Raw genomic sequence first — 14,402 nt, 5'->3', positions numbered from 1 at the left:
ATAATAATCAATAAAGCTTTCTAAACTACACAATGAGTCTTGTATTTATCGCGCCATCCCCCCTCCTACCCCCTAATGTCGCCTATGGGTATAAGTTTAGAGCACCCTCATTAATTTGGGAAGTACCCTCAGTGATTAAGTTCTGGAACCGGGCCTGTGCATAAGTACTCCTACCCTTTTCTGGGACACTCAAAATTTAGCTCAGGAGCATTCATATTGCTTCTAGATGTTACTACACTTCGAGTGGAGGCAAATTCATTTGAATGAGTATGATGTAGAAAGGCACACACCTCTCAGAAAAGGTCTAACAGCTGAAAATGCATATCAGAGCAAAAACCAAGTCTTGAGGTCAAGATAACTGCCCGTAGAGCTCAGTGACAGACTTGCGTTAAGGCAATGATCTAGGGAAGAGTTCAGAAAAAAATCTGCTGCACTGAAGGTTCACAGAAGATAATGATCCATAATGGAAGACGATTGGAACAACTAGGACTGCCAAACCCCATCCAAGCTGACAGAGCTTGAGAGGTGAAAAGGTGAGGCAAAGAATATTTGAATATAAGATAATTGCCAAACGCAGATGTGCAAAGCTTGTCACATCATACCCAAAAAGACTTGAGGCTGTAAAGGTGCTTCAATTATGTCCTGAGTTAAGGGTATGAATACTTATGCAATGTACTTATTTCAGTGTTTTATTTTTAATAAATTTACACCATAATAATGACAAAGCAAAAACCAGATTTGCAAATTTTACAAATTTATTAAAAATAAAACACTGAAATAAATACATTAAATAAGTATTTTCAGCTGTTAGACCTTTTCTGAGAGGTGTGTGCCTTTCTAAATCATACTCATTCAAATGAATTTGCCACAGTTTAACTCCACTCCACAAGTGTAGTAACATTGTGGATGCTCCTGAGCTAAATTTCGAGTGTCCCAGCAAATGGTATGAGTACTTATGCAACGGGATCTTTTCAGTTTTTTATTTTTAATAAATTTGCACAAATGTTAAAAACCTATTTTTTGCTTTGCCATTATGGAGTAGGGAGTGTAGATTGATGTGGGAAAAAAGTAATTTAAAGTAGTTTAACATAAGGCAGCAACATAACAAAATGTGAAAAAAATGAAGGGGTATGAATTATTTCGCAAGGCACTGTAAATATAGTTTGTATATAGAAACGTATACATACTTTCCTAAATGTGATGACTGTATTAATGGACTGCAGCAAAATATGTACCTTCAGTTTTGGTAGACGTTTAATGGTCTTCAGTGGTCGCAAGACTCGCAGAACCCTCAGGGACTTGATAGTGCTGATGTCTTTGCCCTTGGTTCCTCTACACAAGTCAAAATAAGTAAAGGGTCAATTCATTCAGGATCAAACATGCTGTAGACAGCCTTCATCAATGGATTCACACATGTCCAGACAAAACACATGAGAATGTGAGTAAACATGATGTAAATGTTTTCATCGGTTAAAATGTCAACAATGAGACACTAGACTAAACATACTCACCTTTTTATAGAAAACTAAATATACACCAACAGCTAATTCTCTAATAAATGAGCATCTTTTACTGTCATAGCTTAAAATTGCTCCAACAATGAATTGGTGTTATTTTACAAAAGCACATGCTTCGATGACAAAGTATGAAATGCTGTACATATATCTATATTGCATGCAAGTAAAATAGTAAATATCTATACATCAATGAGCTCTATCAGAACTGTTAGCCTGTTATTGAATGATAGTTTAGTATTAGCACTATTCATGCAAAAAATAAGAAAGGCAACATCAATTCAACCCAAACGCTGCTGTGCATCAGATTCTAAAACAACAACACTCCACCAATGACAACAAAGAAACCCGCCCTATAAAAGGGCATTGTTTCTTTTCAGGAACCAATGCTGTTTTGTTTTGAAGTCTTTATCAAGCTGACATGCTTCAAATGTGTCACCTTGATGAACTGACTGCATAGATTTGAATACAGTGCATGTATTCATAAAACGCAGAGCTAACAGCAAGAAAGGAAAAAGGAATGCTAAATAAAATGTAATTCAAGTTATTTCACCCTTAAAGAAAAGAGCAGTCTTCAGCAGAAATCAGTCATGCTTCAGCTCCTAAATGCTCAAATCATAACCGCCAAGCTTACAATGTCATTTAATGAAGTAACTGCAAGGACAAGCATAGTCAATAACTGAATCATGATGAAGTACTCCACGGTCATATGAAATAACTAAAGCCCTTCGCATTATATCTAATGCAGGCAAAGAGCAAACAGAATCATATTATTTGTGAGACATCACATTCATTCAGATAACCTTCACTGCGCCCCTGTTTTGATGCAGGGCATGTGTTTTGTTGGATGTCTGACAAAATTAAGTGCAGATAAATTGCTATTACTGAAATAATTCATTCTTCCAATTATCTCATGTTACATTAAAACTAATTATTACACGGCTCTCTGGAATATTTCATTCTGATTTGTCAATCGCAGCATTCAGTGGCCAGATATTTCATGGCAGCACTGTTTTTAATTCCGATAAAACTTAACTTTTACACCTCTTGTATCACAACGCCTGCAGATGCAACTGACGACATATTGCGTCTCAGTTATTGACCGTAGTAAAAATACTCTGGAGGACTTCCGTAAAAATATTACTGTAATATAGATGAAGCGTTTGTCTCGTTGCGCGGCTGATTGTTTAGTACCTTGTAGTAAATTATGTAATTGTAATATTTTTCACTTAGAGGAGGTTTAAAAGGAGAACTCCGGTGTGATATTGACCTAAAGTGTATTGAATCATGATACCGAGTGTGAACGTACCTTGCATATCTCATCTCGGTTTGTGTCCAGCTGTCCGAAATCTGGGGTCAGTTAGCCGATGCTCACAACAGGTTGTCAATGAAAGTAAACAGGGCATCGGAATAGCCATGTAAATAAATCACTGTTTTACGCCATTTACGAGGCACAAAGTAGCTCCACGCTTCATTGGTAGACTTCCAAGGGCCCTGACATTTAAAACGAGACATTGAGAACTCAGAAAAAGCACCGGTAGTTTATTTACAAGAAGATTTATACAGACAGTACCTGGAAAAGAAAATCCGGTCGCCGCCATCCTGAACTTAGTCACGATAAGTCGAGTACCAAGGAATTTATCAGGTTATCAACGTATCAGGTTGTAGTTTCCTTCGTGCTCGACACTCGACTTATAGTGACTACATTTAAGATGGTGGCGACCGGTCTGTTCCTGGTAGAAAATGTCTGTATAAATCTACTTGTAAATAAACTACCGGTGCTTTTTCTGAGTTCTCAATGTCTCGTTTTAAATGTCAGGGCCCTTGGAAGTCTACCAATGAAGTGTGGAGCTACTTTGTGCCTCGTAAATGGCGTAAAACAGTGATTTATTTACATGGCTTCTTCGATGCCCTATTGGCTCTCATTGACAACTTGTTGTGAGCATCGGCTAACTGACCCCAGATTTCGGACAGCAGGACACAAACCGAGATGAGATATGCAAGGTACGTTCACACTCGGTATCATTATTCAATACAGTTTAGGTCAATATACCGGAGTTCTCCTTTAAGATGATAACATACAGGTAAAATAATTTCAGCTCAAATGAATATTTCATGCGTTCATTTATTTGAAGAGCAGCCGTGTAATAAGCGGGAATATGTACAGTAAGCCGGTCATTATCATTTGTATTAGTTTGCAGGTACCATTTAGTTCTTCCAGTGCAGCAATGGAAGAGAGAACAACAGAATATCTGAGAGGTCATATCGCATCTCATTTATTCATGGTTTCCTACTGCGAAAATGCTTTGATATAAACAAGGCTTTGGCAGGTGTATGATTGGTGCCGACAGATGAATCAGCAGAAAGTAAATTCAAGAAATTATTGTGAAAATGCTTACAACAGAAAAATCCCCAAGCAGTGATTCCCTTCCATTGCACATAGACATATTTCAAAAGAAATGACCTACAACTACAACAGACCTTTCCATGTGCAAGAGCAAGTGGTAGTACGTTCAAAAAGCAAAGGCGCAAAGGCTCAACGTCACCCCTAGAAAGTGCCAACGTCTACTCACACATGCACAGTTCATACATTAGCCTAGAAATCCAATGAACACCAATCTAACAGCCAATCAGCAGAGACCTTACAGCATGGTCACCAATCAGCATGGTGAAGTTACTCCTTTGTCCCAATCGTAGGGCTCGACAAGGTCATGCAACTCCACCCATGCCCCCTGATGCACATTAGTCTAGCATGCATTTACTGTACAGGGCCTGATGTTTTTCCCCCAAACCCACTACAAACTATAAAGAGCCTCAATAACGTCCCACTGGACACCCTGGTAACTTTCACAGGACCCCAGATAACAATTATGGTGGAGAAATACTGTCCCGCACCTCAATCAAAAATCATTTAGAGGTTCTGATGAAAGCTATCAGTGTTATTGTAGAGGCTCCAACCCTGTACAGATACTCTCACTCCACTAATATGTAGTGACAGTAAAGAGGACATTATCCCAGTAAGCCCAGGACAATGAGGAACAGAGAAGATTTATCAAGGAGAAGAAAGAATATCGGGGGTTCCCCACCTGTTTACGCTTTGATGTGATCTAATGAATGAGAAGAACACAAAGCAAAAGGCAAAACATTATGACATGCTGAGAACAGAAAGTACCTCTGCACTAACAGTAAACCACACATCATCCTTTCAGAACATTGCACATAACATTTCAATGAGAAAGAAAGAGACTTTTATGAGCACCATCACAATCTTTTGTGGGGCTGAAACACAAGGCATAATGACTTTGATGACTGTATGCAGAAGAAACAGGAAACTGTGGGACTTTTTTTGGCAAATGTTTTGGAAACCGACAAAAAGGAGGAAGAGGCTTTGTATGGTGGGCGAAACACACACTTCCAACTGCCGTTCATTTCTTTTAAAGATGTAAGAGAATGACAGCTTCTTTTGCTGGAGTCTGCAGAGACAGCTGTAGGAGAGATGAAGGGTACACTTGACAGAGAGGCGGAACATCTGAGGGCGGATCTGAAAACCAGCACAATCAAGATCTGGAGTGAATACCAAGACATGCCAATCTAGAAAAGAGATGGTGGAGCCGTAGATCAGTCCTGATCTGATTCATATCACGCTTATGAATCTTGAGCATGGTTGAAAGATGCCAGCAAATGGCTATGAACCTAAAACATGTTACAGTCCACAGCATTTGGGCAAAATGTTATATCTAGGGATGTGTGATATCTTGGTATCATATCATTTGTAGGCTTATAGTCACATTTATTTTAATTTATCAGTAGATATAGCATAGTAGATATAGCATATATATCAGCTAATATACAGGTTATATCAACCTTGTATGGTTTCTTGTTTGCGCCTGAAATGTAAAGGTCCTAAACTCTGGAGCAAGTTTCAGAGGGCTTTAAAAACTCATTTATTTGACTTAGCTTTAAAAAAGTGTATTGTAAATTGTATGTATTTTTGTTGTTTTTTGGCTTTAAGTATGTTATTACATTTATGTACAGCACTTTGGTGGAACCTTGTGTTTTTTTGAAATTGCTCTAGAAATATAGTTGAGATGAGTTTAAGTTGATATTGGATATACAATTGTTTATGCTCATTTCTCATATTTTAACATTTAGATTACCTTTGCCTTATCAAATTCATCCTTAAGGTCATTTAAGAGTCACTAATCCGAAATTTTTGCATGTTAAAAAATAAATACAACCTCACAGCCTCCAAAACCTCTGTCTGTCATAAAAAAAATTGTATCGGGTTCAATTTTCTATGTTTTCCAATCCCTAGTAAGCATTTTGAGAAAAATTTTGGACTCGGTGTGCAAGGACCTTTAAAAACAATATCTTTAATTCATCTTAAAGGGATAGGTCACCCAAAAATTAAAATTCAGTAATTAATTACTGACCCTCATGTTGTTCCAAACCCATAAGACCTTCGTTCATCTTTGGAACACAAATTAAGATATTTTTGATGAAATCCGAGAGCTTTCTTACCCTGCATAGACAGCAACGCAACTGACATGTTCAAGGCCCAGAAAGGTAGTAAAGACAATGATAAAACTGTCCGTGTGACATCAGTGGGTTAGTGAAGCTACGAGAATACTTTTTGTGTGCAAAGAACACAAAAATAATGACTTTATTGCATAGGTTGTGGTGCCATAATGAGCATGCATCGAAGAGTGCATGGAAGAGAAGAAATTGTTAAATAAAGTCATTATTTTTGTTTTCTGTGTGCACATAAAAGTATTCTCATAGCTTCCCCAAACAAAGGTCTTACACATTTGGAAGGACATGAAGGTGAGTACTTAATTACACAATTTTCATTTTTGTATGAACTAATCCTTTAAGCTAAATAAAAGTGCTTAAAAGATACCTAAAAAACTAACATTATGCCTTAAAATCTCAAAATGAATATCCATTTTTTATACATGATATTGTTAATTTTTAATGTTTTGTATTTAATTTGTTTAGACATTATAGAATTTTTAATATCAGCGCATCCCTAGTTTTTTATGCTTTAAAGAGCACTTTTAAAGATATGGCCAATCACAGCAGTCACATTTGCAGTACATCACATGCTCTCATGTGAGTTGGAAAACATGCAGAAAGATGAGCATGTACCATAAATACATTCGTGTTCTCGGATGTGATGTTTAAAGTGAACGATGGTGCAACCATTTGCCGAAGAAGCCAGACATTCCCTGATACACCACTTCAACACAACTGAACAAGTCATCTTTGATATGACATGAAACATGCATTGATCATCCTGTCTGAGGCCAAAGTGAGGATCGTCCAGGATGCTCCATATTCAGTAAGCACGAAGACCTACTGAGAATGGTAGGAATGTTTCAAGGAAATGAAACAGATCAATAGTGTCTGCCCTCCATGACAATAAAGAATTAAATGGCTCACTGGCTGCAAATGTGTGAGTGATGCTAAATGATGGATTATGAAGAGGCTGAAACACTGCAAAAGATCCCATGCTTCAACACTTGCCTATGGGCTGAGCATTATTTGACTCGCACAGAGACAGGCAAGAAGATGAACAGTGAAAGAGAGAGAGAGAGAGACAGAGACAGAAACAAAGACACAGAGAGAGTTAAGGCGTTACCCCATGAAGCTCCTTCAAGTGATTCCAAGCAGAAAGAAACAGAGGAAGAGAGGAAAGTCAGTGACAGCACATCAAACACTTATATTCAACACGTCTTTGACATGACACCACAGCAACAAACATAAAAACAAAAAGGAAGAAGGACAGATTAGTACAGCTGAGAGACCCCTTCTTTCTGAGATACCCCTGTTATTCCGAAGCAGTGTTTTAAGGTAATGCACCCACTCTCTATTCAGTTTGACATACTGATCTCTTTTGCTAACTTTTGGCTAACCAAGAAAGTCTTGCTGGTTAAATTAGTAAGAAACCCTAATGGGGACACCAAAACACTCCAGGGATCTGCATCCAAAAAATGTCGGTAGTCTTGTCAACAAGGTAATCAAATCACAAAATTAAATGCACTCCAAATCCAAATATGTACACAAATATAATATATACCAATGTGCAGTTGCAATTTGAAAGAACTTCTGTTCTATTTCTGCTGTGTTTCTAATAGCATTTTCTCAATACTAAAGTGTTCATTCATTACACCACAGGAGATGAGCGAACAGCTGACAACCCCTTTATTAGCTCCTTCACACGCATACACACTCATTCTTTTAGAGACTGCGTTCTCAAAAGTGCAATAAAGTGATGTCAACTGACCCACACCTCTGAGAGAAGGAAATAACAGATCAGTGGGAGTTTACAGCTTTGAATGTGTACAACAAAGATAGACAAAGACACTCTTGTTATGCTGTGGGAACAAGTGTAAAGTAAAACCTTTTAAACAAGAATAAGAGTATACGGGCAAGAACTTGGACTAAAAGGTGTCTTAAATTACTCTGCAGTTTGTAGTCAAGAGCAGTTATAAACTTTAAATGCACTGAAGTAAAAGCCTTCTAATTTATGGGAGATTAGGCAGGTGTTTGTGAATTAAAGGCAACTTACGAGAATGCGAATGCCACCAGTGCACCACTGACCACAATGAAGTCCAGAATGTTCCACAGATCTCTGAAGTAGGAACCAGGATGCAGCAATAAACCTAAATCCACCATCTTTTCAAAGGAAAAGCATAAATATGAAACATTATTGAGGTTGAAACCTTGACACCATCACTACAGCCAATAAAGTGCCATTTCTGTTACAAATTCACTGACTTTACAATACATTTTAAGACAATAACTGGTAGACTTTATATCATTCGCTGTGAGCAATGTCCCCATTATATTACAGAATCCTAACAGTAGGAGTCTTTTATTTTGAGGAATATGATAGTTTTGTAAAATAAAATCTTATAGAAATTTAGCCGATTTATTGGTTGAGAATCTGTCAGTTACTGTATTGAAACCATTTATGATCACAAAATCATGTATATAAAGAATTCCTGATAATTTACTCACCCCCATGTCATCCAAGATGTTTAGGTCTGTCTCTCTTCAGTCAAAAAGAAATTAAGGTTTTTGAGGAAAACATTCCAGGATTTTTCTTCACATAGTGGACTTCAATCAGCAGGTTGAAGATCCAAACTGCAGTTTCAATGCAGCATCAAAGGGCTCTACCCTAAGAAAAGGGGACTAATCTAGCAAAACAATCAGTTGTTTTCTAAAACAAAATTTAAATTTATGTACTTTTTAACCACAAATGCTCGCCTTGCACTAGCTCAACCTCATGCAAAAAAAAAGGTAAACCATGTTGTTCGATGATTTTGAAGTTGGAGAAGAAGATTTTTGCCTTACACTACCTTTTTGAACTAAAGTACACAGACAAAGAACTGTGTGCGACTTTTCCAGTTTGATTACACAATGCGTGAAGATGTGCATGTACATCACAGAGCTAGTGTAAGACGAGCATTTGTGGCTAAAAAGTATTTAAATTAATTTTTTTTTAGAAAATAGCTGATCGTTTCACTAGATGACACCCTTGTTTCTCGGCTGGGATTGTTAGAGCGCTTTGAAACTGCATTGAAACTGCAATTTGGACCTTCAACTCGTTGGCCACCATTGAAGTCCACTATATGGAGAAAAATCCTGAAATGTTTTCCTCAAAAACCTTTGAAAAAAAAATTATACTGAAGAAAGAAAGACATGAACATCTCAGATGACATAGGAATGAGTAAATTATCATATTTTTTTATTCTGGAAGTGAACAAGTCCTTTAATGGTTGACTAGTTGTTCAGACAAACCACTGACTAGTCGTTTATGAAAATAGATAGCTGTGTACATTCCTGATATTAAGATGGGTCAATGGGCTTCACATAGAAAGACTGACCAAATAGTCTTATCTCAGGTCATGAGAGAAATTCTGGATCACTTCTTCTATTAGAAATCTAATTAAACAGTGTAATTTACCACAAAATTACCTTAATGACCATCTCAAATGTGAAAACACCAGTGAAGACATAGTCCAAATACTTCAGGACCTATGAAGTGAAAAGTAAAATGGTAAAGTAAAAGTAAAATCATCAGTCATTTGGGACAATGAGGTCAAACTTAACCAAATCTGACTTTAAACAGCCTAGCACCGATAAAACATACAGTTGAAGTCGAAAGTTTACATACACCTTGCAGAATCTGCAAAATTTTACCAAAATAAGAGGAATCATACAAAATGCATCATGTTATTTTTTATTTAGTACTGACTAAATCCATCCATCTTTTCACACTGAGGAAAACTGGACAACACCACCCAGGTCTTGATGGATCGAGTTTTCTTCTAAAGCATCGTTGAGCGTTTGAACCTGTAATAGTTGCATTTAAGTCCCTCAGTTGTCCTCAGTATTAAAAGATGGATCTCAAAATCATACAGTCATTATTGGAAAGGGTTCAAATACACAAAAATGCTGAAAAACCAAAGAATCTGTGGGACCTAAAGGATTTCTCTGAAGAACAGCAGGCAGTTTAACTGTTCAGGACAAACAAGGGACTCATAAACCACTATCACTAAAAAAAAAAAAAAAAAAAAAAAAAACAGCATCAAGAGTATGTAAACTTTTGAACGAGTCATTTTTTATCAATTTTATAACTATTATTTTCTCTTGTGGACTATATGTAAACATTTTCTATGTGAAATATCTTATTTAGGTCAGTACTAAATAAAAAATAGCGTGCATTTCGTTTGATCTCTCTTATTTTGATAAAATAATTAACATTTTGCAGAGTGTATTTAAACGTTTGACCTCAACTATATGAGTGACTTACATTGTTACGAGGGGCATTGGCTTGGACTGGATCCTCCGCAGCCAGGGCTATACTGCTCATTGCGATCACCACCAGGATACACATCTCAAAGTATCGCAGACTTACAATATAGTGGCACAGACGCCTCACCCTGCACACACACATACACAAAAACATGATGAGAGTAAGGCTGAAGCCAGTTACATAATTAATTCTGATACCTAAACATTACTTTAAATCTACAGACAGATACATTTAATTAACCACTGATAATTAATATTTTCATGCAGGCCATAGGCAAGGTCTGAGAGTTTAATGATTAATTCAGTAATAATGTAGATTTTAGCACAGATGTCTGTTAGGCAAACACTCATGTGGCATTAGTACAGAGTAAAATAAAAGTATTCATATATTGTTGCACAAACACAGCCATGACAGACAGCTACATTTGGCAATTGCCCATTAATACACAGCTTTATATGGAGGTTTATAGGATTGGATGGTTTTTAGTCTTTAGGATCCTTAAACGTTTACCTTGAACACACACAATTAAACTTTACAACCATTCTTAGTGACGGTTGAGACAAGTAATAAGCCGAAGCGTTTGTAGATATAATAGCATTGGTGGTTTGCCAATCACGACCTACAAATGCTGTGTGTGAATGTTCAAAACGAAACTTAAAAGTGTTGTGGAAGCTACTTTAAATGTATGTCACACTATGGAAATTATCTGTCGCTATTTTCATTTCATTATGAGACTTTTTTTAAATCACAGTAGATAACAAAATGTCTAAACACTACTTGAAAGTAAAAAATATTATCATAAGGTGTATATGATATGCTCACTCGACTTTGCCATGCTACACCATTACTTATTTAGCTTATTTCTGGAAACCCTTTCTTGAATGTGAGCTACTATCAAGCTACCACAAAATGTTGAAGGAATACTTCTGTTTCAATGCAGGTGTACATTTCACTGGGATAAATGTTCAAATACACATGGTTTTGAAAGCAGTGGGACTCACAAATTTTCCATACACTTACGGATTGTTTGGGGTGAAGATGAACATGGAGCTGAAGGGGAGGATGGGACGAGGGCTGCTCTGGTTCAGATCCTCCAGATTCTTCTCAGTCATGGGCATCGTCTCACTGTCTATGCTGTTCACTGAGAAGACAAACAGATGTCATGTTTGAATTTATTTGTAAGCTTTTGTTAGACCAACACTAGCTTGTTGCCAGCGGCAATGTTAACACCCTTGAAAAGGTGTCACACAAATGCGAGTATAAAATAAGTACAAAATTTGTCACAGTGACCTGATATGGCTGTATGAGAGATACTAACTGGGAATAAGAGTTGTCTCTCCAGGGGGAGACGTGACGGTCACAGGTATGTGTGTTCCCATTCCTCCGGTCTGACCAATATTTTGTTTATTGTCCGAGTCTTCTGGTTTCTCAAGACACCATCGGTTCCCAACTGAAGGTTGATTGGGGTTTACAGCCAGTGAATCTCCTCCCATGTCCATGTGCCTGCAAAATGAGGTTACACTTGGATGTTTGGTCATGAACGTCTTTTGTTTCTGAACTAGTGAATTCATATTTCAGAACAAATTATTGGATGAACCCTCTAAAATAAATAGACGCTTCAATAAACAAGCTGGTGTTTTGAGTTTGGATTGACTCAGAAAGGCACTTGGAATCAAATCAACTCAGAAACAAACTGGGACGCAATCTAAATAAACAAAGAATCTTGTTCATGAAGGATTATCCGTTAACTGACAACTCTTTTTTCAGCCATAGATATGCAGATTTGTTTCTATTCCTGGTTTGATTCCAAACAAATCTGTTGAGTTCATAAATTTGCTTATGGTACTGTACACAAAGGTCACTGGTCACCATATACTAGACCATGTAATGATCTAGATTCTAGAAAAAAGCAAGTCACTGAATGAATCAATGAACGAATCTCTGCTGAATTGATTTCTCTTGAATCTCCACCACTGCTCCTATGAGGAAAAGTTAATGAATAGGGTCTTGTAGCTACTGGAACATACAGTTAAGCTCAAAAGTTTACATTCCCCTTTCAGAATCTGCAAAAGGTTAATTATTTTACCAAAATAAGAGGGATCATACCAAATGCATGTTATTGTTTATTTAGTACTGACCTGAATAAGGTATTTCACATAGAAGATGTTTACATATAGTCCACAACAGAAAATATTCAAAAGTTTACATCCCCTTGATTCTTAATGTTGTGTTCTTACCTGAATTATCCACAGCAGTTTTTTTTTTAGTGATAGTTGTTCCTGAGTCCCTTGTTTGTCCTGAACAATTAGTGCCTGCTGTTCTTAAGAAACATCTTTCAGGTCCCAAAAATTCTTTGGTTTTCCAGCATTTTTGTGTATTTGAACCCTTTCCAACAATGACTATGGTTTTGAGATCCATCTTTTCACACTGAGGACAACTGAGGGACTCATATACAACTATTACAAAAGGTTCAAATGCTTACTGATGCTACAGAGGGAAACACGATGAAAAAGATGTCTGAAAAGATGGAAATAAAAATCATACAGGCATTGATGGAAAGCGTTCAAATACACAAAAATGCTGAAAAGCAAAGAATTTGTGGGACGTGAAGGATTTTTCTGAAGAACAGCAGGAAGTTTAACTGTTCAGGACAAACAAGGGACTCATGAGCAACTATCACTAAACAAAAAAAAAACACAACTGTGGATCATTTATGTAACAACACAGTATTACGAATCAAGGGGATGTACACTTTTGAACCAGGTAATTTTTATAAATTCAACTATGATTTCCGTTTGTGGACTATATGTAAACATCTTTTATGTGAAATATCTTATTCAGGTCAATACTAAATAAACAATAACATGTATTTTGTATGATCCCTCTTATTTTGGTAAAATAACATGTAGCAGATTTTGAAAGGGGAATGCAAACCTTTGACCTCAACTTTAGTTCAGTTTTCTTGGGAACTTGGGAACAAATGTGCTGTTTAACATAATATATTATTTTAAAAAACGACTTCTTTTCAAAAATAGTTTTACCTGTGGCTGTGTGACTTGTCCTCCTCCTGCTCTCCATTCGCTCGTTGCTCCTCTCCTTCCAGCGTGGACTGAGCTTTACTGCTACGTGGCCTGTGCCGTCTCCTCCCTCCATTACCTCCATTTTCACCCCTGGAGCACCTCTCCCCCTCCCTTGTTCCCGAACGTGAGCCATCCTTCTGCCTGGACCGTCGTTCGCTTTTCCCCCCAGCGCTGACCACTCCATTACCCTCCCTGTTATGCCTGTGGGAGTGATGGTGACGATGTTCTCTCTCCCCACCTCCCACTCCCTCATCCACTGAGCTCTGATGGTGATGTCTGCGGCCCCCCTCTCTGCTCCGGCTCCGGTCACTCTTCCCCTCCTTACACCGTGTCCCATCATGCTCCTTACTGCGGCTGTGATGGACGTGATGCCGGCCTTCTTTACCATGACCGGTGTCACCGTTTTCATTGGTCTCGTTAGAGGGACGCTCCCTATGACGGTGATGCTTGCGAGGTGGGTGCGAGTGTGTGGGCTCCATCACAGGGGGAACTCGTTCCTCTGGTGTGCCACCTTCCCCTTGCAAATCCTGGGGTTTGTCCCAGCCTCTGTGGGGACTGATGGGACCATCACAACGAGGTTCCACCACCAGAGGCCGGTCCAGGTGGGTTTTCATGTCTGGGCGGAGGTGAGGGTTGGAGGTCAGCCGGGGGTTGAGCTCCTCTTGGTACAATGCCTCGCTGCTGGCCAGCATGTGCTTCCGAATCTGTGTGGTGCGCTGCTCCCACACGGACATCATCTTTAGAGACCGCTGCTGTTCTTTACTAGTGAAGAGAAGATTTAAGAAAACAAATGTGTTAGGCTCAGACAGATTCCGTTAAATAAAACACTTAGGCATGGTGTTGACGTTAGTCTCCATCCATGTCGAGACCCCCTTTCAAGATGGTGACTGCTTGTTTGTGTTAACTGAAAAATTCTTATTGATTTGATTGAGCTACATTTTGGATGGCTGAAGTTCAGACAAATTAAGTTCTGTAGTCGAGACC

General features: G+C 38.1%; 1 protein-coding gene across 1 annotated transcript in view; it reads right to left on the bottom strand.

Moving 5' to 3' along the window:
• Positions 1-14,402, bottom strand: part of cacna1ba (calcium channel, voltage-dependent, N type, alpha 1B subunit, a) — a 210,553-nt gene that overhangs the window by 34,212 nt on the left and 161,939 nt on the right. The window contains exons 20-29 of the mRNA XM_073839905.1: positions 13,380-14,180; positions 11,657-11,841; positions 11,359-11,479; positions 10,336-10,465; positions 9,498-9,557; positions 8,086-8,192; positions 7,156-7,167; positions 6,870-6,872; positions 4,601-4,621; positions 1,236-1,332 (exon numbers count right to left, since the gene is read on the bottom strand). Coding sequence (XP_073696006.1) covers positions 1,236-1,332; positions 4,601-4,621; positions 6,870-6,872; positions 7,156-7,167; positions 8,086-8,192; positions 9,498-9,557; positions 10,336-10,465; positions 11,359-11,479; positions 11,657-11,841; positions 13,380-14,180 — 1,537 coding nt within the window. The remainder of the gene's footprint in view (positions 1-1,235; positions 1,333-4,600; positions 4,622-6,869; positions 6,873-7,155; positions 7,168-8,085; positions 8,193-9,497; positions 9,558-10,335; positions 10,466-11,358; positions 11,480-11,656; positions 11,842-13,379; positions 14,181-14,402) is intronic.

The sequence above is a fragment of the Garra rufa genome, chromosome 5 (genome assembly GCF_049309525.1).
Source record: "Garra rufa chromosome 5, GarRuf1.0, whole genome shotgun sequence".
NCBI classification, from domain to species: Eukaryota; Metazoa; Chordata; class Actinopteri; order Cypriniformes; family Cyprinidae; genus Garra; species Garra rufa.
This window is presented reverse-complemented; position numbering and strand designations above follow the sequence as displayed.